This window comes from Melospiza melodia, chromosome 25, assembly GCF_035770615.1.
Source record: "Melospiza melodia melodia isolate bMelMel2 chromosome 25, bMelMel2.pri, whole genome shotgun sequence".
Taxonomy (NCBI): Eukaryota; Metazoa; Chordata; class Aves; order Passeriformes; family Passerellidae; genus Melospiza; species Melospiza melodia.
Genome location: NC_086218.1, coordinates 11,439,218 through 11,462,693, shown reverse-complemented (window position 1 = coordinate 11,462,693; position 23,476 = coordinate 11,439,218). Strand labels below are relative to the sequence as shown.

Genomic DNA, 23,476 nt, shown 5'->3' with positions numbered 1-23,476 from the left:
CTTGTTCCTGAGGAGGAGAAGGTGGCCAGGGCACTGCTTGCTCCACTCTGGCCCAGGCAGGGCTTTTATAGCAGCCCTGGCATTGCTCAGCTCCATCCTGGCCAATCTGCACAGGGGACACTCCCTGCTGCTGCTGCTGCTGCTGCTGCTGACACCAGGGTTGTGCGGCCCCTGCCCCTCCCTGAGTCAGCATCCCCCAGGTGCCAGCCCAGCACATCCCACTGCCCAAGTGATCTTGCCCTTCCTGACACGTGAGGGACTCAGTAGGAGGGATGGCACCCCGGAATGGGGTCCAGGAACACCAGTAAGGAGCTGGAGCATCAGGGGTAGGAGTTTCAGGAGCCTTTAATATGGAGGGCATGGGTGCATCACAAAACAGCCCAGCAGAACTAGACCACATCTCTTTGCCCTTGGAGCACTTGAGGTTCGACATGGCTGAGTTCAAAGGTTTCTCCCGTCAGGCCTGATCTTCATAGAGCAAAGAGCAGAGATGTCCATCTGGCCCAGGCTGATTCCAGCCCTGTCCCACCCCGTTGTGCCATTAAAGATGTTCCTGGAGGCCATTCCTTGGTGCCATTGTGCTTATCAAGTATGTGAAGTGGCAGGAAGGACAAGATCTTTGGACAGCAGGATGTGCTGGGCTGGCACCTGGGGGACGCTGACTCAGGGAGGGGCAGGGGCCACACAGCCCTGGTGTCAGCAGCAGCAGCAGCAGGGAGTGTCCCCTGTGCAGATTGGCCAGGCTGGAGCTGAGCAATGCCAGGGCTGCTATAAAAGCCCAGCCTGGGCCAGAGTGGAGCAAGCAGTGCCCTGGCCACCTTCTCCTCCTTGGGAACAAGGGTAAGTGTGCCAGCGCTTCTGCTGGCGGCTCCCTGCTCCAGCCCCAGCCCTTGTGGCTCAGGCGCTGCTGCCCTGGGCTGCTCTCTTGCCATGGCTGCCCTCTCTTGCAGAGCACCCTCGCATCCCACTCCAAGATGTCCTGCTACGACCTGTGCCCACCCAGGACCAGCGCTGACCTGTGCCCAGTGCCCAGGACCAGTGTGGCTGTGCCCCAGCCCATCGCTGAGAGCTGCAACGAGCTGTGTGCCCGCCAGTGCCCCGACTCGTCTGCCTTCATCCAGCCCCCGCCCGTGGTGGTCACCTTCCCCGGCCCCATCCTCAGCTCCTTCCCCCAGCAGGCCGTGGTGGGCTCCTCTGGAGCACCGGCCTTTGGCGGCTCCCTGGGGCTGGGCGGCCTCTATGGCGCCGGCGCCACCCAGGCCTCGGGGGGCCTCTGCACCTTTGGCAGAGCCTACGCTGCTCCCGCCTGCAGCCCTTGTGCCCTGCCCCGCTACAGCAAGAAGCTCTGGGACACCTGTGGGCCCTGCTAGAGCCACCAGCAACAGCCCCAAAGGCCCTCGGGCTGCCTCAGCCCAGCCTGGACAACTTGAGCTCTGCACAAGCTGCCCTGGCCTCCTGCAGCGAGTGACACCTGGCCTGCCTCTGGCCTGACCACCCTCCCTCTCCCTGCCTCTCCTGCCCTTCGTGGCACAATAAAGTTTTCCTGCATTCAAATCCTCCTGTTTCTTTGCCTCCTTTTCTGAAGTCATATATACCCCTGGGGATCGGAGACTTCCAAGAGTGGAAGAGGAATTTATTGGTGATGCCAGGAGAGCATCACCGATGGGTGATGCGGGAATGGAATGTGGAATACAAACGGGAAGGTTATACAGAATTGAATGGGACACTGGAGGTTAAAGTGGAGATGAAAATGAAATCAAAGTGGAAATGGAAGCATATGAAGGATAGCTGTGGGAACTGGTGAGGTTTGGCGACAGAGAAGAAGGGTAAGGAAAAGGAGGAGAAAAAGGAGAAGGAGAAGGAGATGGAGGATGAGAAGGACAAGGACAAAGACAAAGAGCTCTGAGCACTCTACCTAAAGACAGAGAGATCCCCTGGCTTGCCGTCCATAAGACCCGAGCTCTCATGGACCTGCAGCTTTGTTGCCAATACTGGGGTTGGCCATGGAGCTGAGAGCCAACCTCGGTAAAATGCTACCAGAGTTCCAAGCCCTGTCTGCCACCATGGCTCTTCTAAAGGATGTGGGACAGAAATCAGAGAGACACTTCACTGTCACTCTTCCCTGGACAGGAAATTTCCTTGCCATCATCCCCTTCACCATGAGTTTATATGACTTAGTCTTCCTTTTTTATATTTCTCCAAACCGTTGTTTCTCATCTTCTATTTCTTCTTCTCCTTCCTCTACTTCCTCTTGTCTTTCTTATTTGCATTCTCTTTCCTCTCCTTATCCTCCTTGTCCTCCTTCCTCTCCTTCATCTCATCATCTTTCGCCTCCTTCCGCTTCCCCTTCTTTTCCTTCCCCTTCTTCTCCTCTTTCTACTCTTTCTCCTCCTTCTCCTCCTTGTCCTAACCCAACCTTAACGCATCAGTAGCTATTTTTGATTCACTGTCCATTCGGGTATCATTTTCCTGACAACATTATTGTCCTCTGTCCATGTCCCTCATCTCTTTTACTTTTCCTTTGTCTTCCATTTTCCATTGACCCCGACTATCCCAGAAATACCATTTACCCTCCCACTCTTGGAATATTCTCATCCCCGAGCGTGTCCTGTATATCGCAAAGGAGGCAAAGAGACAGAAGTTGGATGCAGGGAAACTTTATTATATGAAAAAGGACAGGAGAGATAGGGAGAGGGAGGATGGGCAGGCTGGAGCCAGGCCGGTTGTCACGGGCTGCAGGAGGCAAGGGCAGCTTGTGCAGAGCTCAGCTTTTCCATCCTGGGCTGAGGTGGCACCAGGGTCTTTGGGGCTGTTGCTGGTGGCTCTAGCAGGGCCCGCAGGTGTCCCAGAGCTTCTTGCTGTAGCGGGGCAGGGCGCAAGGGCTGCAGGCAGGAGCAGCGTAGGCTCTGCCAAAGGTGCAGAGGCCCCCCGAGGCCTGGGTGGCGCCGGCGCCATAGAGGCCGCCCAGCCCCAGGGAGCCGCCAAAGGCCGGTGCTCCAGAGGAGCCCACCACGGCCTGCTGGGGGAAGGAGCTGAGGATGGGGCCGGGGAAGGTGACCACCACGGGTGGGGGCTGGATGAAGGCAGACGAGTCGGGGCACTGGCGGGCGCACAGCTCGTTGCAGCTCTCAGCAATGGGCTGGGGCACAGCCACGCTGGTCCTGGGCACTGGGCACAGGTCAGCGGTGGTCCTGGGTGGGCACAGGTCGTAGCAGGACATCTTGGAGTGGGATGCGAGGGTGCTCTGCAAGAGAGGGCAGCCATGGCAGGAGAGCAGCCCAGGGCAGCAGCGCCTGAGCCACAGGGGCCGGGGCTGGAGCAGGGAGCCACCAGCAGAAGTGCTGGCACACTTACCCTTGTTCCTGAGGAGGAGAAGGTGGCCAGGGCACTGCTTGCTCCACTCTGGCCCAGGCTGGGCTTTTATAGCAGCCCTGGGGATTGCTCATCTCCAGCCTGGCCAATCTGCACAGGGGACACTCCCTGCTGCTGCTGCTGCTGCTGCTGCTGCTGCTGCTGCTGCTGCTGCTGCTGCTGCTGCTGCTGCTGCTGCTGCTGCTGCTGCTGCTGCTGCTGCTGACACCAGGGCTGTGTGGCCCCTGCCCCTCCCTGAGTCAGCATCCCCCAGGTGCCAGCCCAGCACATGCCGCTGCCCAAGCAATCTTGTCCTTCCTGACACATCACATACTTGATAGCAGGGATGGCACCCAGTAATGGACTCCAGGAAGAGGTTTAATAGTCCAAATGGTTGGGCAGGGCTGGAATCGGCCTGGCTCGCATGGACATCTCTGCTCTTTGGAGTACGTAGATCATGCCTGACAGGAGGAGTCTTTGTTCCCAGTGTCATGGACCCCCTGGCGCACTGACTGCAGACACATGGGGTCTGGTTCTGCTGGGCTATTGTGTGATGCACAGATGCCCTTCATCTTGATGACTTCTGCCATTCCTGATCCACACGCATCAGCCCCTGACAGGGGTTCCTCTAACCTAAGTGCCATCCTTGTTTTCAGGGATATGATGTGGCAGGGAGGACAAGATGGAGTGGGCAGCGGCATGTGCTGGGCTGGCACCTGGGGGAGGCTGAATCAGGGAGGGGCAGGGGCTGCACAGCCCTGGTGTCAGCAGCAGCAGCAGCAGCAGCAGCAGGGAGTGTCCCCTGTGCAGATTGGCCAGGCTGGAGCTGAGCAATGCCAGGGCTGCTATAAAAGCCCTGCCTGGACCAGAGTGGAGCAAGCAGTGCCCTGGCCACCTTCTCCTCCTCGGGAACAAGGGTAAGTGTGCCAGCACTTCTGCTGGCCGCTCCCAGCTCCAGCCGCGGCCGCTGTGCCTGGCGCACTGCTGCCCTGGGCTGCTCTCCTGCCATGGCTGCCCTCTCTTGCAGAGCGCCCTCGCATCCCACTCCAAGATGTCCTGCTACGACCTCTGCCCGCCCAGGACCACCGCTGACCTGTGCCCGCCCAGGACCACCGCTGACCTGTGCCCACCCAGGACCAGCGTGGCTGTGCCCCAGCCCATCGCTGAGAGCTGCAACGAGCTGTGCGCCCGCCAGTGCCCCGACTCGTCTGCCTTCATCCAGCCCCCGCCTGTGGTGGTCACCTTCCCCGGCCCCATCCTCAGCTCCTTCCCCCAGCAGGCCGTGGTGGGCTCCTCCGGAGCACCGGCCTTTGGCGGCTCCCTGGGGCTGGGCGGCCTCTATGGCGCCGGCGCCACCCAGGCCTCGGGGGGACTCTGCACCTTTGGCAGAGCCTACGCTGCTCCCGCCTGCAGCCCTTGCGCCCTGCCCCGCTACAGCAAGAAGCTCTGGGACACCTGCGGGCCCTGCTAGAGCCACCAGCCACAGCCCCAAAGGCCCTGGCACCGCCTCAGCCCAGCATGGAGAAATTGAGCTCTGCACAAGCTGCCCTTGCCTCCTGCAGCCCGTGACACCTGGCCTGCCTCCGGCCTTACCACCCTTCTTCTCCCTGCCACTCCTGCCCTTCTTGGCTCAATAAAGTTTTCCTGCATCCAATTCCTGTCTCTTTGCTTCCTTTGCGCAAAACAGGACATTCTCAGGGATGAGGGTATTCTAAGAGTGGGAGGGCATATGACATTTCTGGGATTGCCGGCCGGGATCAATGGAAGATGGAAGATGAAGGAAAAGTGAAAGAGATGAGGGTCATGGACAGAGGACAATAATGTGGACAAGAAAATGATACCCAAATGCACACTGAGTCAAGAGATAGCTAATGATGGGACAGGGTTGGATTAGGAGAAGGAAGAGGAGGCTCAGAAGGACGAGAAGCACAAGAAAAGGAAGGGGAAGGAGAAGTCGGAGGAAGAGAAGGAGAAGAGCAACGAGGGGAAGGAGGAGAAGAGGAGAAGAAGAGAAAAGAGAACCCAAAGAAGAAAGACAAGAGCAAGTCGAAGAAGAGGAAGAGGAAAGAGAAGTTGGAAACAAGGATTTGAAAAAATATAAAGAAGATAGAGTAAGACATAGAAGGGGAAGGAGAAGAATTGATGAAAAAAATTTATCGTACAGGGAAGACTAATGGGGAAGTCCCTCTGACTTCTGTCCCAGGTCCTTTAGCAGAGCCATGGCAGCAGAGAAGAACTGGAGCTCTGGTAGCCTTTGCTCTGGAATGGGTCCAAACTGCATTTCCAAACCCATTCTTTGCCAACACAACTGCACATGTGTAAGAGCCACTGGTCTCATGGCCAGCAAGTTGGGGGATCTGTCTTTCTTCCAGCAGAATATTCAGAGCTCCTTCTCCTTGTGCTTGTGCTTGTCCTTGTCCTTGACCTGCTCCTTCTCCTCCTTCAACTTCTTCTCCTTCTCATCTTCTCTCTATTTCTTGTACTGTGTCTCATTCTCCTTTGCCTGGTTCTCTGTCTCCTCACATCTCCAGTTCCAAAAGTTCTCCGTCGTATCCTTTCATTTCCACTTTGATTGCAATTGCATCTCCACTTTAACCTCCAATGAGCTATTCCCTCTTCTTTTTTAACCTTCCCCTTCCTCTTAGATTCCCATTCCCTGTGTCCATACCAGCAAAATTGATTCCCTTCCCACACTTGAAACACCCCCATTCCAATGGTCTTCATGACTGCACACAAGAAGGCAAGAAACAGGAATTGGATGCAGGAAAACTTTATTGTACCAAGAAGGGCAGGAGTGGCAGGGAGAAGAAGGGTGGTAAGGCCAGAGGCAGGCCGGGTGTCACGGGCTGCAGGAGACAAGGGCAGCTTGTGCAGAGCTCAATTTCTCCATACTGAGCTGAGGCGGTGCCAGGGCCTTTGGGGCTGTTGCTGGTGGCTCTAGCAGGGCCCACAGGTGTCCCAGAGCTTCTTGCTGTAGCGGGGCAGGGCACAAGGGCTGCAGGCGGGAGCAGCGTAGGCTCTGCCAAAGGTGCAGAGGCCCCCCGAGGCCTGGGTGGCGCCGGCACCATAGAGGCCGCCCAGCCCCAGGGAGCCGCCAAAGGCCGGTGCTCCGGAGGAGCCCACCACGGCCTGCTGGGGGAAGGAGCTGAGGATGGGGCCGGGGAAGGTGACCACCACAGGCGGGGGCTGGATGAAGGCAGACGAGTCGGGGCACTGGCGGGCGCACAGCTCGTTGCAGCTCTCAGCGATGGGCTGGGGCACAGCCACGCTGGTCCTGGGCACTGGGCACAGGTCAGCGCTGGTCCTGGGTGGGCACAGGTCGTAGCAGGACATCTTGGAGTGGGATGCGAGGGTGCTCTGCAAGAGAGGGCAGCCATGGCAGGAGAGCAGCCCAGGGCAGCAGTGCGCCAGGCACAGCGGCCGCGGCTGGAGCTGGGAGCGGCCAGCGGAAGTGCTGGCACACTTACCCTTGTTTCCGAGGAGGAGAAGGTGGCCAGGGCACTGCTTGCTCCACTCTGGCCCAGGCTGGGCTTTTATAGCAGCCCTGGGGATTGCTCAGCTCCAGCCTGGCCAATCTGCGCAGGGGACACTCCCTGATGACACCAGGACTGTGTGGCCTCTGCCCCTCCCTGAGTCAGCATCCCCCAGGTGCCAGCCCAGCACATCCCGCTGCCCATGCCATGTTGTCCTTCCTGCCACCTCATATCCCTGATAACAGGGATGGCACTTAGGTTCGAGGAACACCTGTCAGGGGCTGGTGCGTGTAGGGCAGGAATGGCAGAATACCTCAAAATGAAGGGCATCTCTGCATTACGGGAGAGCCCAGCAGAACCAGACTCCATCTGCTGGCAATCAGTGGCGAGGGGGTTCCACGAGACTGCAAAAAAAGAACTCTCCTGTCAGGCCTGATCTTCACAGGGCAAAGAGCAGAGATGTCCATCTGGCCCAGGCTGATTCCAGCCCTGCCCCACCCCTTTGGACCATTAAACGAGCTGCTGGGGCCCATTCCTGGTTGCCATCCCGGCTATCAAGTATGTGATGTGTCAGGGAGGACATGATCACTTGGGTAGCGGGATGTGCTGGGCTGGCACATGGGGGATGCTGACTCAGGGAGGGGCAGGGGCTGCACAGCCCTGGTGTCAGCAGCAGCAGCAGCAGCAGCAGCAGGGAGTGTCCCCTGTGCAGATTGGCCAGGATGGAGCTGAGCAATGCCAGGGCTGCTATAAAAGCCCAGCCTGGGCCAGAGTGGAGCAAGCAGTGCCCTGGCCACCTTCTCCTCCTCAGGAACAAGGGTAAGTGTGCCAGCGCTTCTGCTGGCGGCTCCCTGCTCCAGCCCCGGCCCCTGTGACTGGGGTGCTGCTGCCCTGAGCTGCTCTCCTGCCATGGCTGCCCTCTCTTGCAGAGCACCCTCGCATCCCACTCCAAGATGTCCTGCTATGACCTGTGCCCACCCAGGACCAGCGCTGACCTGTGCCCAGTGCCCAGGACCAGCGTGGCTGTGCCCCAGCCCATCGCTGAGAGCTGCAACGAGCTGTGCGCCCGCCAGTGCCCCGACTCGTCTGCCTTCATCCAGCCCCCGCCCGTGGTGGTCACCTTCCCCGGCCCCATCCTCAGCTCCTTCCCCCAGCAGGCCGTGGTGGGCTCCTCCGGAGCACCGGCCTTTGGCGGCTCCCTGGGGCTGGGCGGCCTCTATGGCGCCGGTGCCACCCAGGCCTCGGGGGGCCTCTGCACCTTTGGCAGAGCCTACGCTGCTCCCGCCTGCAGCCCTTGTGCCCTGCCCCGCTACAGCAAGAAGCTCTGGGACACCTGCGGGCCCTGCTAGAGCCACCAGCAACAGCCCTAAAGGCCCTGGCACCGCCTCAGCCCAGCATGGAGAAATTGAGCTCTGCACAAGCTGCCCTGGCCTCTTCCAGCCCATGACAGCCGGCCTGCCTCCGGCCTGCCCACCCTCCCTCTACCTGCCTTTCCTGCCATTCTTGGTACAATAAAGTTTTCCTGCATCCAATTCCTGTTCCTTTGCCTTTTTGAGTCATGTCATGAAGACCCTAGGGAATGGGGAATTCCAAAAGTGGGAGGAGAATTAGTGTTCCTTGGGAAACTCAAAATGGAAGCTTACAGTATCGGTAAAATAGAATTTGGAATGGGTACATGGGCAGTTTTATTGGAGAAGAAAACAGCAAGAAAGTGGAAGTGGATTGATATCAAGGAGAGAAGAGGGAATGCTTCACGAAATGATAAGAGGAAGGACAAGGACAAGGACAAGGATATGGTCAATGACAAGGACATGGTCTAGGTCATGGACAAGGAGGTCCGATCACTCTGCCTGAAAGTAGACATACCCCCTGCTCACAGGCAATGACACTATGGGTCTTTAAAGACCTGCCGCCATGCTGGCAATGAGATGAACTGTCCCCAGAGCTGGGAGCCATCCAGGAGCACAGGCTGTCACATGTCCTGTGCCTCTGCATCACCCTTGGCTTTGAATAAAGAATCAGGGACAGAAATCAGAGACAAACTTGCGCATCACTATGCCCTATATATTTTATTTCTGCATCATCAGTTCCATCTCTCATTGTCTATCTCTTTTTCTTTCTCTCTTTTTAAAACTTCTCCGTCACCTCATGTCTCATGTTCTGTTTCCTCTTCTCATTCTCGTTCTCATTCTCGTTCTCGTTCTCGTTCTCGTTCTCGTTCTCGTTCTCGTTCTCGTTCTCGTTCTCCTTCTCCTTCTCCTTCTCCTTCTCCTTCTCCTTCTCCTTCTCGTTCTCCTTCTCCTTCTCCTTCTCCTTCTCCTTCTCCTTCTCCTTCTCCTTCTCCTTCTCCTTCTCCTTCTCCTTCTCCTTCTCCTTCTCCATCATCTTCTCCTTTTCTTCCTCCTCTAAACCCAGTACTTTTTCTTCTGATTCCCTTTCCCCTTTGAATTCATTATCTTCCCCATATAACCATGCACTGTCCACTTCCCATTTATATTTTCTATCCACTTCCATTGTCAGTTGCCCAGAAAATCCCTCAAGACGGATTCCCATCCCACTCCCAGAATTCCCCATCCCCAGGGCAATTCACGACTCCAGAAAAGGAGGAAAACAGACAGGAAATGAATGCAGAAAAACTTTATTGCATCAACAAAAGCAGGAGAGGCAGGGAGAAGGAGGGTGGTCAGGCCAGAGGCAGGCCGGGTGTCACGGGCTGCAGGAGGCCAGGGCAGCTTGTGCAGAGCTCAATTTCTCCATGCTGGGCTGAGGCGGTGCCAGGGCCTTTGGGGCTGTGGCTGGTGACTCTAGCAGGGCCCGCAGGTGTCCCAGAGCTTCTTGCTGTAGCGGGGCAGGGCACAAGGGCTGCAGGCGGGAGCAGCGTAGGCTCTGCCAAAGGTGCAGAGGCCCCCCGAGGCCTGGGTGGCGCCGGTGCCATAGAGGCCGCCCAGCCCCAGGGAGCCGCCAAAGGCCGGTGCTCCGGAGGAGCCCACCACGGCCTGCTGGGGGAAGGAGCTGAGGATGGGGCCGGGGAAGGTGACCACCACGGGCGGGGGCTGGATGAAGGCAGAGGAGTCGGGGCACTGGCGGGCGCACAGCTCGTTGCAGCTCTCAGCGATGGGCTGGGGCACAGCCACGCTGGTCCTGGGCACTGGGCACAGCTCAGTGCTGGTCCTGGGTGGGCACAGGTCGTAGCAGGACATCTTGGAGTGGGATGCGAGGGTGCTCTGCAAGAGAGGGCAGCCATGGCAGGAGAGCAGCCCAGGGCAGCAGCGCCTGAGCCACAGGGGCCAGGGCTGGAGCAGGGAGCCGCCAGCAGAAGCGCTGGCACACTTACCCTTGTTCCTGAGGAGGAGAAGGTGGCCAGGGCACTGCTTGCTCCACTCTGGCCCAAGCTGGGCTTTTATAGGATCCCTGGGGATTGCTCAGCTCCAGCCTGGCCAATCTGCACAGGGGACACTCCCTGCTGCTGCTGCTGCTGCTGACACCAGGGCTGTGCGGCCCCTGCCTCTCCCTGAGTCAGCATCCCCCAGGTGCCAGCCCAGCACATCCCGCTGCTCAGGTCATCTTGGCCTTCCTGCCATGTCAGTTCCTTGATAGCAGGGATGGCACCCAGGAATCGGCTACAGATTGGCCACGCTGGAGATGAGCAATGCCAGGGCTTCTATAAAAGCCCAGCCTGGGCCAGAGTGGAGCAAGCAGTGCCCTGGCCACCTTCTCTTCCTCAGGAACAAGGGTAAGTGTGCCAGCACTTCTGCTGGCGGCTCTCTGGGTCCCTGGCCTTTGGCTCAGGCACTGCTCTGGGCTGCTCTCCTGCCATGGCTGCCCTCTCTTGCAGAGCACCCTCGCATCCCACTCCAAGATGTCCTGCTACGACCTGTGCCCACCCAGGACCACCGCTGACCTCTGCCCAGTGCCCAGGACCAGCGTGGCTGTGCCCCAGCCCATTGCTGAGAGCTGCAACGAGCTGTGCGCCCGCCAGTGCCCCGACTCGTCTGCCTTCATCCAGCCCCCACCCGTGGTGGTCACCTTCCCCGGCCCCATCCTCAGCTCCTTCCCCCAGCAGGCCGTGGTGGGCTCCTCTGGAGCACCGGCCTTTGGCGGCTCCCTGGGGCTGGGCGGCCTCTATGGCGCCTGCGCCACCCAGGCCTCGGGGGGCCTCTGCACCTTTGGCAGAGCCTACGCTGCTCCCGCCTGCAGCCCTTGCGCCCTGCCCCGCTACAGCAAGAAGCTCTGGGACACCTGCGGGCCCTGCTAGGCTTATCCTATCTTTTTTATCTGTCAGCAATGGAGGAATCTAGAAGTTGTTCATCTAAATCTTTGCCGTTTATGCCCTTTCCCTTAAAACTTGTCTTTTCCTATATTTAGTTTTTTTCTTTATCTCCACTTTGAAAATGTAATCCCTAATGTTTTATTTTGTGAATTTATTATGTATCTGAATTTAATTTTTCTTTTATTTTCTTTGATCTTTATCCTTTATCTCGGTTATATGAACTTCATGTCGTCTTTGCATTTATTCAGCTCTGCTTCTTGACATTTGCATGAGTTATAAAATTTAGCTTTATATTTTGGATTCTCTTTGTACGTCTCCTTTTCCCATATTTTCCTTTGTACTCTCTGTGATTTATTCAAGTTGTTCCTGCAATAAATCTTCTATGCATCGAATTTTTGCGTTTTCATCTTTTTTTATTTTAAATGGTGCTGATTACTGACTTGAGGTCTTACCTGCTTATAACAGAGCTATTCAACTTGACCATTTCTGGTTGTTTAAATCTCTGAAGAGGGCCTGGGAGTGCTGGAGCCACTCTGAGAGGAGCAGCCTGCCCTGGATGACACAAAAGGGAAAGTCAGGGCAGGGCAGGGCCCGGTCTGGCCAAACCCAGTGGCTACAAACAATCTGATCAGGGCTAAGGTGCTCGGCCGCTCCTCCCTGCTTTGGGCGCTGTTAATTAGCCCTGGGACATGCAAGGGCTACAAAACAACAAAACAGGGAGCAGAGATCACTGCTCAGTGTTTCCCAAGTGCTCTTACGGCCCTTGTTGCTCAGAAAATCTGCACTTAGAGGGGTTTTTTTCTCAGAGGAATCTCTCCAAATAAATTTTGTAGCCCAGAGAGCACTGAAATAGTGGTGTTTTTAATACAAAGTCGAGAGAGGTAATCACAGAATCATGGAATTATTTGGGTGGGAAGGGATCTTAAAATCATCTCATTCCACACCCTGCTATGGGCAGGGACAGCTTCCACCACCCCAGGTTGCTGCAAGCCCTGTCCAGCCTGGCCTTGGACGCTGCCAGGGATGGGACAGCCATGGAATATCCTGTGCCAGGGCATCCCCATGTTCACAGGGAGGAATTTATCCCCAAAATTGGATCTAAACCCCCTCCCTGTCAGTCCCATTCCCCCTTATCCTGTCACTCCATCTCTTGGGAAAGGGATTCTCATAGCATTAAGTAGTGAAAACATTTAGAGAATATATCCATCTTATACATTTTTTTTCTGTTTGTCTCCATTAGCTGGGAGACAAGGGCATAATTTCTCAAATACATTAATACAAAAGAGAATTCCTAATTCATATTTGAGAAGCTGACTCTATCAATAACTATTCCATTAAACTTGATTGCTATTCAGTTTTTTGTACATGTTTTTTGTAGCTCTTTCAGGTCCTGCAAGGCCACAGTGAGGTCACCTCCGAGCTTCCCCTTCTCCAAACAGAATAATCCCAATTGTCTCAGCCTTTTCTCCCAGCAGAGCTGCTCCATCCCTCAGGTCATCCTGGAGCCTCCTCTTGGCTCCCTCCAGCAGCTCCAGGTCCTCTCTGGGCTGGGGCAGCTCTGCAGGTGAGGTCTCACCCGAGCAGGGCAGAATCTCCTCTCTCCTGCTGCCCACGAGGGTTTTGATGCAGCCCATCAAAAGAGATTGGATTTGAAGGGAGTTTGTGCCAGGGATGAGGCACAACTTGCACTGACTGCCAGATTTTTGTAAAATATAAATCAAGGCAAGTAAATCCCCCCAGGCTGGGAGATGTGGGAACGACTCAATCCCTTTCTGTGCTTGGAGAATAAATTTTTTCCTTCCCCTGCAGCAAATACAGGGGAACTTGTTGGGGCAACAAACAAAACATAAACCTAAACCCAAATCCTTTTTCACCTGCAGAGGAAATGAAAATATTTGTGTGAAACCAATATTTGGACCACAACAACCAATTTTCAGTGTAGGAATTAAGAGCAGATATATGATCTCTGAGGGGATTTCTCAGGAATAACAAGTAGGGTCTGTAAAATGCACTGGATACAGGTGAAAACCTAAAAGTTTTGCTCTGAAAAAAATCACCAAAAAAAAGGTATATAATAAAAGTATAATAATATAATATAACAATAATTAATAATAATGATATGAAAGATATATAATACCATAATAATAAATATAAACAAATATTATAAATGGAAAATATAGCTTGAAATAAAGCAAATACAGCAAAGGTGGAATATTTAACTCACAAAAGATTCAACCACAGATATGGACAGGATTTTTTTTTTTTAAAGAAGGAAAAGAAGAGCTGCTCTAATCATTAACCCTTGACTTCCAATGGCACAAATAATGACTTAATTAAAGTAATGGCAGGCACCACCTTGTTTCCTGCACATTAAAGCAGCTGGGGTTGTGTAAGAGTGAAACGTCTAAATCACTCATGTCATACAACACCGAACATTAGCTGGGTTGAACAGCAGATAATGAATGTTTGTGAAATCATTACAAAGTATTTTTCTCAAGAAGGGCCAGAACACTCTTGATAAGAGATTGCACCCACGACATTAAAGAACAACCTTGATCTACCTCTTTGATTTTTCCTCAAATTTGGAATCACAAGACTTGATATGGGAACATCCAGCACCTGAATTTTATTTACCACTAAAACCTTCTTAGTTAAAGTGATTTTTATGTGGGATTGATTCCAAACCTTGCTCTCAATGGAAAACTATTGGGGAATTGCTGAGTGTCCTGGATGATCTCAGCAGATATTCATGACCCCTCAAATCCATCTCTGACCAACAAGGTCTCTTTAATTAGGACTGGAAAACACATTTATTCCTGGGTAGTTCTGGAATCAGCTGGTTTCTGCTTCTAATTAATTTATCAGATAATTTTAAAGGGCTGTTAAGGAAAAATGTCCATGTCAGCCAGAGATGAGTCTTACAAAATCTTGGAGCAGACGAGCTCATGACAAGGTTGTAAAGGAAGAAGCAACATGTGGAGTCAGCTTAATGAACATGGTAATTCCAGTGAGGTCACTCTAATGATGCCAGGAGTTGCCAGCACCAATTAAGACCCAAGATTAAAGAAATCAAGGTGGTGAAACTCCGACATCACACGATAGGAGAATGAGAATGAAATCAGAACTGCCACAAACTCCAAACTTTTGTGACTCAAAGCTGGTAAACAATTTATTTCAGGCAGAACCCCCAGTCCAAGCAAGATTCCAAGCCCTCAGGAATGTTTGGATCCTCTATATAAGCTCCAGTGCCTGGGTCCATCCAGACACTTCTCTCAGCTCATTCGCCTTGAGGAGCTTAGTGAGTATGAATTTTTAATTTCTTTCTATTTATTTAATCAGACCCTGTACCAGAGCAGTTGCAGAAGATTCCTTTAGGAATGCTGAGATTTAGAACAGTTTTACATTGTTTCTGTCTGGAATTACTCTTAATGAAACCAGTGGGAAATGGGGGATTTGGGAGTCCCAAAATCTTTGGGAGTCCCCAGATCTTCCCAACTTCTCAACTTCAGGGAAATTCATGGGAGATGGGACTGGGGTTCTTATATTGTACTTCAGGGTAGGCATTTCCAAAAGCTGAATGAAAAAACGATGTGGGGCCAGAGCAAAGATCAGTCTGTGAGGTCTGGTCATTCTGGGGATGGTTTTACACTGGAATTTTTTTATTAAGGTGCTCAGTGGGTGTTGACCATGACGATCAAGGCTGAACATAAACCACAATGCCGTGATTTCACTCATGTTGAGAATTTCTCTCATCAGCTTCTGAGTTTTTATAGTTTTTATGTCTCAATTTGTTGCAAACCAACCCTGAGCCCTGGAGGATGTCATGCTATGACCCTTGGACAGGACAGACAGCTCCAAGCTGGACACAGGGACTTGGGAAGGGATTGTGAGGTCTGGGAGTGTGGGGATCAGGGCTCTGAGGGGGCTGCAGAATGGGCAAGGCTGTGTGACTTTAGTCACTCAGGGTTTGTGTAAAGTCTAGGACCAGTCCACTACGGAACTGGGAGATCCCCACATCTGTTCTAATGCCTGTATTTCTGAATTCCCTTTCAGCCTCATTTTTCTCACGCCAAGATGTCCTGCTACGACCTGTGCCCACCCAGGACCAGCGCTGACCTCTGCCCAGTGCCCAGGACCAGCGTGGCTGTGCCCCAGCCCATTGCTGAGAGCTGCAACGAGCTGTGCGCCCGCCAGTGCCCCGACTCGTCTGCCTTCATCCAGCCCCCGCCCGTGGTGGTCACCTTCCCCGGCCCCATCCTCAGCTCCTTCCCCCAGCAGGCCGTGGTGGGCTCCTCCGGAGCACCGGCCTTTGGCGGCTCCCTGGGGCTGGGCGGCCTCTATGGCGCCGGAGCCACCCAGGCCTCGGGGGGCCTCTGCACCTTTGGCAGAGCCTACGCTGCTCCCGCCTGCAGCCCTTGTGCCCTGCCCCGCTACAGCAAGAAGCTCTGGGACACCTGCGGGCCCTGCTAGAGCCACCAGCCACAGCCCCAAAGGCCTCAGCACCGCCTCAGCCCAGCATGGAGAAGCTGAGCTCTGCACAAGCTGCCCTGGCCTGCAGCGAGTGACACCCGGCCTGCCTCTGGCCTGCCCACCCTCCCTCTCCCTGCCACTCCTGCCCTTCTTGGCTCAATAAAGTTTTCCTGCATCCAATTCCTGTTTCTTTGCCTCCTTTTCCCAAATGACAAAGACCCAAGTGCCTTGGCAAAGTGAGAAACCCCAGGCATCTCCTCCCATCACAAGAGGGATTGTCCCCCCAGAGGAAAACAAGTACAAATTAAAACCAGAGAGGGTTTTGTGCAACACCAACAGGGATTTAATGTCAGAGAGAAGAGCAACAGCCGAGGGCAGGGAATCCAGGAGGTCTCAGGGGCAGCAGGGGATGCAGAACTTGGGCTCTGGAAGCAGGGACCGGGTCAGGACCAGGATAAGCCAGGGATGGAGGAGTCCAGGCACAGAGAGGGGATGGAGGGCTCAGGGAATCCCGAGGGGATGGAGGGCTGAGGGTATACCGAGGTAATGAAGGGCTCAGGGCAAAAAGAGGGGATGGAGAGCTGAGGGCACACCCAGGGTTTCTGGGCACACTCAGCTGCCACTGCCAGCACCTCCTGCCCGGTGTCCCCATGGCCCGGGCCAGGCTCCAGGGCTGGCACTGCCTCTGGAGGCTGGCACTGCCAGGGGGGCTTTAGAAAACCCCACAGCTCCCGCGGCGGGACCTGCTCCATCTCTGGGAGCCAGGCAGGGAATAGCCCAGGCCCCGTGAGGAGAAGCCGGAGCTGTAGGACCTCCCACAATTGCCAAAGGAGCCCCCATAGCCCCCAAGGGAGCCCCCATAGCCCCCAAGGGAGCCTCCATAGCCCCCAAAGGAGCCCCCATAGCCCCCAAGGGAGCCTCCATAGCCCCCAAAGGAGCCCCCATAGCCCCCAAGGGAGCCTCCATAGCCCCCAAAGGAGCTCCCATAGCCGGTGTCACCTCCATAACCCAGGGAACGGCCGTAGCCAAGGGAGCCCCCATAGCCCTGGGAGCCCCCATAGCCCCCACAGCTTCCCAGGCCAAAGGAGCCCCCATAGCCCCCGAGGGAGCCCCCATAGCCTGAGAAACCCCCATAGCCCCGGGAGCTCCCATAGCCCCCATAGCCAAGGGAGCTCCCATAACCTCCAGACCCAAAGGAGCCCCCATAGCCAGCGGAGCTCCCATAACCTCCAGACCCAAAGGAGCCCCCATAGCCAGAGGAGCCCCCCAAGGCCAGGGGACCCCCATAACCCCCTGAACCTCCCAGCCCAAAGGAGCCCCCGTAGCCCTGGGAGCTGCGGGAACTGAAGGAACGCCCCGGCAAGGCTGGGCCCGACGATCCCACAACGCTCTCCTGGGGGAAGGTGCTGAGCACAGGGCCCGGGATGGTCACCACCACCGGCGGGGGCAGGATCAGGGCTCTGGAGTCAGGACACTGCTGCACACACGGCTCGTTGGAGCTCTCGGCGATGGGCTGGGGGCAGCTGATGCCGCAGGACTCGTTGGAGTAGGACATCCTTCTGTGCTGGGAGGCTGCAATGCACAGCAGGAAAAAGATTTCAGATCCAGGAATTTCCACCTGATTCTGTCTGTGCTTTGCCATGGAAAATGTGGGAGCCCAGAGTTTGTTGCTTTCCAAATCTGACCCTCATCTGACCACAGAAATCAAATTCTGGTTGCTGTCAAGGTCCCTGAGATGTCACACACAGATGAAAACATCTGGTGTCATCTCTGGTGGTACTTCTTACACTGTGACAAATCTGGTTTTATCTCTTTATAAATTTATTAAATCCAACTAGGTCTAGCAATTTATGTATAGGAAGTTAAGAAGTGTCGGATACAAAGCAGCAACTTCTGTAATTTCATGTCCTTTCCCAAGTAGCTTTCAGCTTCCAAACCAGAACATTTACCCTTATATTCCCACAAAGTGAGAATGATCACTCAGATATTTTTAAATTTTACGGCCACACATTGTACCTAAAATGCCTGGAAATGGTTATTCCAAGTGGCATGGTGAAAATTCACATTTTATTCTATGACAGCCTTCTCAACCCACAATTTTTAAATCTACCAGTCCATAACATCAAAGAATTGGATGAGGAAAAAGGAGGATAGAGAAGGATAGAGGAGCTCAAATCCGACTTACCCTGTTCACCACGGTGAATAACTCAGGAGAAGTGGATGGAGAGGCTCGGAGTGGTGGCAGCTTTTATACATTTCCCAAAGTGCTTACAGGGACGAAACGCCCTCCGTGCCTCCAGTCCCACACAGAACAACCCTCACATGGAGGGATTTAATTCTGCTGGCTTTGCACTGCCACTCCCCACGCGCAAAAAACGGGCGTGAGGCCATGTCAGGACAGACTTGAGGGCATCGAGCTGGTGAATGATGAGGTAATAATCCCCATCACGAGAGCTGGCTTTGGGTTCGATGAGTTCAGATTAATTAACTTTGTCTTTTAAAATTCAAGTGAATCCCGTGAAAATCCACGGAAGCTGCACAAAAAGAGGGAAATGGGTCTCAAAAATGAAGAAAATATCTATTATCTCCAAATGCTTTAGAAACGTGTGGGGTTTTTTTCCGTGTTTGCAGCTCAAATGCCATTAATCACTCAACAATTCCAAGTTGGGCTCCATTGCTCCATTCCCTGCTGGCTTTGGAATGTCATGGAGGCAGTGACGCTTGAGGAATGTTCCAGATCCTTCCAGGACCATGAGGGGCTTTGTAAACACCCACAGGAAATTCATATTTGGCGTGTTAGACAGGAACACGGAAATGTCAGCGCCCAAAAGTGGGGCAGGAGCATCAGGTCAGAGACACGTGAGATGAGGACTCTGTCACGAGGCACAATTTCATGGACAAAATATTTACAGGTGAGACTCCAAGACTTGAGATTTTAGAACATCAGTTTGAAACACCTTTTGTGCAGAACATTGATAGTTAAGCCTGAAAACTCTGATAATTTGCAGTCAGGCTTTAACTTCTCCCCTAAAATTTAAGATATTTCAGCGAAATGCTGCCTCATAAATTAAAGAGGAAGTTGCACTGCATATGGCAGATTATGTACTTGTCACAGTCATCCCAAACATGTTAACAGGTAATAAAATAAAGAATTTGAGCTCAGGAATGAAAATTAAATCATTGCCAGCACTGAAATTATTAATCAAATGCTGATTAAGGAATCAAGAGGAGTGACATTGATTGATATTTTTAAATGATGTTGTTTCATAACAAGGGAGCTGCTAACTCAGAACAAATCCTCATAACTCCCAGCCTCCATTTAATAGGATAATAACAGAAATTGCAAGCACTGACTGTTAACGAGTATTTGTGAGGCAGCTTAAAGTCATTATCCTCCAGTACCTCTCATTATTATCAGCAAATCCTGACGACACTTCACAAACAGAGCTATTTTACAATTTAGAGGTAATTTATTGCCTCTCTTTTGCAATGTCATAAAATTAGAAAACAATTGCAAGAGGAAAGAAAAAAAATAACTGCAGGATGTCCCAGACTCATCATAATAAAATATATATTTTTTATTTTATTACTGCAATATATTGTTATTTTATTACTACTGTATTAATTTTTTTTCTGTAGTGGTCAGTATTTCAGGGTTGGGAGGAAAGAAAATTAAGATTTTTAATGTATTTCAAATTGAACTTCTGGAAGTTGAGATTTCAAATGAAATCATGAAATATTTGGAATTAGCTTAAAGCCAAGGCCTCTTCTGGCTGTACTAATTTCGATCTCTTTGGGGACAATTTTTATAAATCCCTACTCAGCTACAAGGAGAATTCATGTTCTCTCAGAGCCGCAATTTTAGGTCCACTTGGACTACCTTCACCTGGTGAAGGTGGCACCACAAACAGCTCCATACCATGGTTAACGTGGCCATTAAAATGTCCCAATTTAACAGGACATTAAAATTGGACTCAAGCAGGACTGCTATAATCAATGACTCCACGACCACCCCTCAGCCCCAAGTTCCCCAAATCCCCTCGGATTGCCCTCAGAGGGAGCTGATTGCCATCAGCGGTTGTGTCACAGCCACGCGAGTTTGGGAGGGACATTGCTGAGGTGACAGAATGGAAGCGCCCACTGTGGCGTTGGTTTTGTAATAAACGAGGACGGGAGGCTCAGGGGGTGGCTTTGAGGAGGATATAAAAGCTCACATCACCCAGAGCCTTTCATCCACTGCTCCTGTTCCCAACCCTGCAGCGAACAAGGTAAGCGGCGGCACTGATCCCCATAAAATCTGAATTACTACATAAAGCCCATGATCCTCTTTTCCTCTTCCTCTTGGCTTCTTTCTTGCTGGTCTTTACACCTTTGACTGAATCTTTGCCACAGGTTGCTATAAGTTTGTTTAATTTATCCAGCACAGAATTTCTCTTGCAAGGATGATCATGGTGAGACGAAGACTAATACAATAATGAGATTTCTTTGAATTTACCTGTTTCCCTCCGATATTTCACACATAGAGTTTAATTCTGATTCTTCTCAGCCAGTTTAGCTTTAAAGTCCTTTCTGTTGTGTGTTGCAGCCTCCCAGCACAGAAGGATGTCCTACTCCAACGAGTCCTGCGGCATCAGCTGCCCCCAGCCCATCGCCGAGAGCTCCAACGAGCCATGTGTGCAGCAGTGTCCTGACTCCAGAGCCCTGATCCTGCCCCCGCCGGTGGTGGTGACCATCCCGGGCCCTGTGCTCAGCACCTGCCCTCAGGAGAGCGTTGTGGGATCGTCGGGCCCAGCCTTGCCGGGGCGTTCCTTCAGTTCCCGCAGCTCCCAGGGCTACGGGGGCTCCTTTGGGCTGGGAGGTTCAGGGGGTTATGGGGGTCCCCTGGCCTTGGGGGGCTCCTCTGGTTTTGGGGGCTCCTTTGGGTCTGGAGGTTATGGGGGTTCCCTGGGCTATGGGGGCTCCTTTGGGTCTGGAGGTTATGGGAGCTCCCTTGGCTATGGGGGCTATGGGAGCTCCCGGGGCTATGGGGGTTTCTCAGGCTATGGGGGCTCCCTCGGGGGCTATGGGGGTTCCCGGGGCTATGGGGGCTCCTTTGGCCTGGGAAGCTGTGGGGGCTATGGGGGCTCCCAGGGCTATGGGGGCTCCCTTGGCTACGGCCGTTCCCTGGGTTATGGAGGTGACACCGGCTATGGGGGCTCCTTTGGGGGCTATGGAGGCTCCCTTGGGGGCTATGGGGGCTCCTTTGGGGGCTATGGGGGCTCCCTTGGGGGCTATGGAGGCTCCCTTGGGGGCTATGGGGGCTCCCTTGGGGGCTATGGGGGCTCCTTTGGCAATTGCGGGAGGTCCTACAGCTCCGGCTTCTCCTCACGGGGCCTGGGCTATTCCCTGCCTGGCTCCCAGAGATGGAGCAGGTCCCGCCGCGGGAGCTGTGGGGTTTTCTAAAGCCCCCCTGGCAGTGCCAGCCTCCAGAGGCAGTGCCAGCCCTGGAGCCTGGCCCGGGACATGGGGACACCGGGCAGGAGGTGCTGGCAGTGGCAGCTGAGTGTGCCAAGCAGCTCTGGGTGTGCCCTCAGCTCTCCATCTCTTCTCTCTGCCCTGAGCCCTCCATCCCCTCGGGACACCCTGAGCCCTCCATCCCCTCTCTGTGCCTGGACTCCTCCATCCCTGGCTTATCCTGCTCCTGAGCTGGTCCCTGCTCCCAGAACAGGAATTCTGCATCCCCTGCTGCCCCTGGGATTGCTTGTATTCCCTGCCCTCGGTTGTTGCTCTTCTCTCTGACATTAAACCGCTGTTGGTGTTGCACAAAAGCCTCTCTGGTTTTTATTTGTCATTTATTTTTTCCTCCGGGAGCAGAACTCCCCAGCGTGCTGAGGTTTCCTTATCACAGGATCTGCCCTGCTCCCCGCGTTTGAAATGTGGAATGGGAGTTTAATTGGGGTACTTAACGCGATGTTGAGGAATGTTTGTTTAGCAATTTGCCCGTCATTAACTTCCCCGAGGTTCTGAGTAATTGTTCTTGCTCTGAGGATTCCTGGTGACACCCCAGGCCCCTCAATCACCACATCGCTTAGCAAACAATTAAGACATAATTGCAGCGTTTCTAACCTAGCAGGACGACAAGGGAAGGACGAGACCTAAGTTTTCATTCTGTCTGTTGGGTTTTGAAAGTTCTGCCTGGGTTTGTTCAGCCTGAGGAAGAGAAGATCCGGGGTGATCTCATTTCACCTTTCAGTGTCTCAAGGAGCCGAAAAGAAATACGGGGAGAAATAATTTCCAAAGGCCTGGAGGGACAGGGCAAGGGGAAATGGGTTCGAATTTATGGAGAGGAGTTTTAGACGGGATGTTGAGAATAAAAAAGTTTTGTCCGTAAAGCTGCTTTAGCCTTCCCACCTCTTTTCCCCCATTTGTTGCTAGCCAGAACAATATTTCATATCGTTCTTCCAGAAATGAGAAAGGGGGAAAATTTCTCCCCCCCCCAAAAAAAAGGTTATTACTCATTGTTTATATTTCTCTAACTCCTCAGTGATTAGCGTGGTGTAAGTTAAATGCAGATCTGCTTGGTACTCACAATTTATGCACGGGCAAATTTCTGCCAGAGAAGGCTCCAAAGAGGAAGAGAGAGAAGGAACATTGCAAACCACAAATTGTGATGCGCCATCTATTTAATGAGCAAGAAGTGGAATTAAAAAAAAAATACAGCAAAAGAAAGCAGAAGGGTTCAATACAGAAGGGTTGAATACGAATTAAAATTCATCACCCATTTCCAGGCAGTGCTTTACAGCTGGACACCCAGCGACAATCGAGTGACATTTTTCACCTCCCTGATTGCACAGAAAGGCATCAAATGGGGAAAGCCAAGCTCCTGCAGCGCCGGGAGCTCAGGGCAAAGCTGCGGGGGTCAGCAAGCGGGTGGGCACGGGCTCAGTCCTGCATCCGATCGCGCTTTCCTGCATCCGATCGCGTTTCCATCTCCTGCTCATCCCTTCCCGCGGCTCCCTCAGGGCCCGCAGCGGTTGGAGCGCCGGTAGGACCTCCCATAGAGCCCCCCCAAACCCGAGTACCCCAAACTGCCGAGCCCCGAGGAGCTGCCCGAGTTGATGGGCACTCCCCCGGCGCTCAGAGCATCCCCGACTGCCGCGGATGCCGAGGATCCCACGGCGGTGTTCTGGGGGAAGGAGCTGAGGATGGGCCCGGGCAGGGTGACCACCACAGGAGAGGGTTGGATCACGTAGGTGGAGTCCTGGCACTGCCGGACGCAGGGCTCGTTGCAGCTGTTGGCCAGCGGCGTGGGGCCGCAGGAGTTTGGGGCGCAGAGGTCGTAGCAGGACATGGCTGTGGGGTGAGAGTCTGGAAGGCAGCGAGTTCTGGAATGCAAGGAACGAGGTGTAATTAGCCGCGTAATTAAGCTGTTGTGGTGATGGAGAGCGCGAGGAGTGCGTGGGGAGTGGAAGGAAGGGTTGGTCTGGGGTTGAAAGGGGATTTCGGTGAAGTTCAGAGCTCTCTACACCACAGAGGGCAGCTTCACCTCCTCCTGAGCGACTCTGTGCTCTCCTTTCCCTCCTGCAGCCCTGAAATACGGGGGGAGGTGAGGGAGCAGGCAGTCAGGAAAGCAAGGAGAAACTGCGCCCCAAAATAGAGAGAAAAATAAAAAATAAAAATATAAAATGAAAAAATAAACCCCCCCCCAAAAAAAAAAAAAAACCCAACAAAAAACCCCACCAAAAAAACCAAAACCAAAACTAAACAAAAAAAAAAAAAATCCTCATCAAGTAAAAATGAGGAGCAGAAATTTCACCGTGAGGCCTTGGCACAGGTAGCTCTGAGCAAGGGAGTTCAGGGAATCTCCCTCTGGACACATTCAGACACTCGTGCCCAGGAGTTTCCCTCTCCAGAGTCGTTCCAAACCCTCCTG

The 23,476-nt window shown here is 53.5% G+C and overlaps 9 protein-coding genes across 9 annotated transcripts; 5 read left to right on the top strand and 4 right to left on the bottom strand.

Moving 5' to 3' along the window:
• The first annotated feature begins 285 nt into the window (after window positions 1–285).
• LOC134429322 (scale keratin-like) lies at window positions 286–1,554 on the top strand. The gene is given in 4 exon segments (XM_063176457.1): window positions 286–326; window positions 734–838; window positions 933–969; window positions 972–1,554. Coding segments are annotated over 4 exon segments (582 nt in total). The 3' UTR covers window positions 1,371–1,554.
• A 1,270-nt stretch (window positions 1,555–2,824) lies between these two features.
• On the bottom strand, window positions 2,825–3,252 carry LOC134429298 (scale keratin-like). The gene has a single exon (XM_063176427.1). The coding sequence runs from the start codon at window positions 3,218–3,220 to the stop codon at window positions 2,825–2,827; it is 396 nt and encodes a 131-aa protein (XP_063032497.1). The 5' UTR covers window positions 3,221–3,252.
• A 1,150-nt stretch (window positions 3,253–4,402) lies between these two features.
• On the top strand, window positions 4,403–4,822 carry LOC134429279 (scale keratin-like). The gene is made up of 2 exons (XM_063176407.1): window positions 4,403–4,425; window positions 4,486–4,822. Exons 1-2 carry the CDS (start codon window positions 4,403–4,405, stop codon window positions 4,820–4,822), a joined length of 360 nt encoding a protein of 119 aa, XP_063032477.1.
• Window positions 4,823–6,288: 1,466 nt separating this feature from the next.
• LOC134429321 (scale keratin-like) lies at window positions 6,289–7,407 on the bottom strand. The gene is given in 4 exon segments (XM_063176456.1): window positions 6,289–6,687; window positions 6,690–6,726; window positions 6,821–6,881; window positions 7,323–7,407. Coding segments are annotated over 4 exon segments (582 nt in total).
• A 326-nt stretch (window positions 7,408–7,733) lies between these two features.
• LOC134429320 (scale keratin-like) lies at window positions 7,734–8,173 on the top strand. The gene is given in 2 exon segments (XM_063176455.1): window positions 7,734–7,772; window positions 7,775–8,173. Coding segments are annotated over 2 exon segments (438 nt in total).
• A 1,455-nt stretch (window positions 8,174–9,628) lies between these two features.
• LOC134429319 (scale keratin-like) lies at window positions 9,629–10,068 on the bottom strand. Its single transcript, XM_063176454.1, is given in 2 exon segments — window positions 9,629–10,027; window positions 10,030–10,068. Coding segments are annotated over 2 exon segments (438 nt in total).
• A 583-nt stretch (window positions 10,069–10,651) lies between these two features.
• On the top strand, window positions 10,652–11,486 carry LOC134429186 (scale keratin-like). The gene has a single exon (XM_063176297.1). It carries the CDS (start codon window positions 10,684–10,686, stop codon window positions 11,077–11,079), a length of 396 nt encoding a protein of 131 aa, XP_063032367.1. The 5' UTR covers window positions 10,652–10,683; the 3' UTR covers window positions 11,080–11,486.
• A 3,682-nt stretch (window positions 11,487–15,168) lies between these two features.
• LOC134429318 (scale keratin-like) lies at window positions 15,169–15,564 on the top strand. The gene has a single exon (XM_063176453.1). It carries the CDS (start codon window positions 15,169–15,171, stop codon window positions 15,562–15,564), a length of 396 nt encoding a protein of 131 aa, XP_063032523.1.
• Window positions 15,565–16,276: 712 nt separating this feature from the next.
• Window positions 16,277–22,894, bottom strand: LOC134429283 (scale keratin-like). Its single transcript, XM_063176412.1, has 3 exons — window positions 22,863–22,894; window positions 16,564–17,096; window positions 16,277–16,440 (listed from the first exon to the last, which is right to left on the bottom strand). The coding sequence occupies exons 1-3, from the start codon at window positions 22,892–22,894 to the stop codon at window positions 16,277–16,279; spliced, it is 729 nt and encodes a 242-aa protein (XP_063032482.1).
• Window positions 22,895–23,476: the final 582 nt, after the last annotated feature.

Coding starts and splice junctions, on each gene's coding strand:
- LOC134429298 (XM_063176427.1), bottom strand. CDS start 3,220: ATGTCCTGCTACGACCTGTGCCCACCCAGGACCACCGCTGACCTGTGC.
- LOC134429279 (XM_063176407.1), top strand. CDS start 4,403: ATGTCCTGCTACGACCTCTGCCC. Junction 4,426..4,485: donor TCCTGCTACGACCTCTGCCC/GCCCAGGACCAC, acceptor GTGCCCACCCAG/GACCAGCGTGGCTGTGCCCC.
- LOC134429186 (XM_063176297.1), top strand. CDS start 10,684: ATGTCCTGCTACGACCTGTGCCCACCCAGGACCACCGCTGACCTCTGC.
- LOC134429318 (XM_063176453.1), top strand. CDS start 15,169: ATGTCCTGCTACGACCTGTGCCCACCCAGGACCAGCGCTGACCTCTGC.
- LOC134429283 (XM_063176412.1), bottom strand. CDS start 22,894: ATGTCCTGCTACGACCTCTGCGCCCCAAACTC. Junction 17,097..22,862: donor GACCTCTGCGCCCCAAACTC/CTGCGGCCCCAC, acceptor CAACGAGTCCTG/CGGCATCAGCTGCCCCCAGC. Junction 16,441..16,563: donor CCGTTCCCTGGGTTATGGAG/GTGACACCGGCT, acceptor GGGGCTATGGAG/GCTCCCTTGGGGGCTATGGG.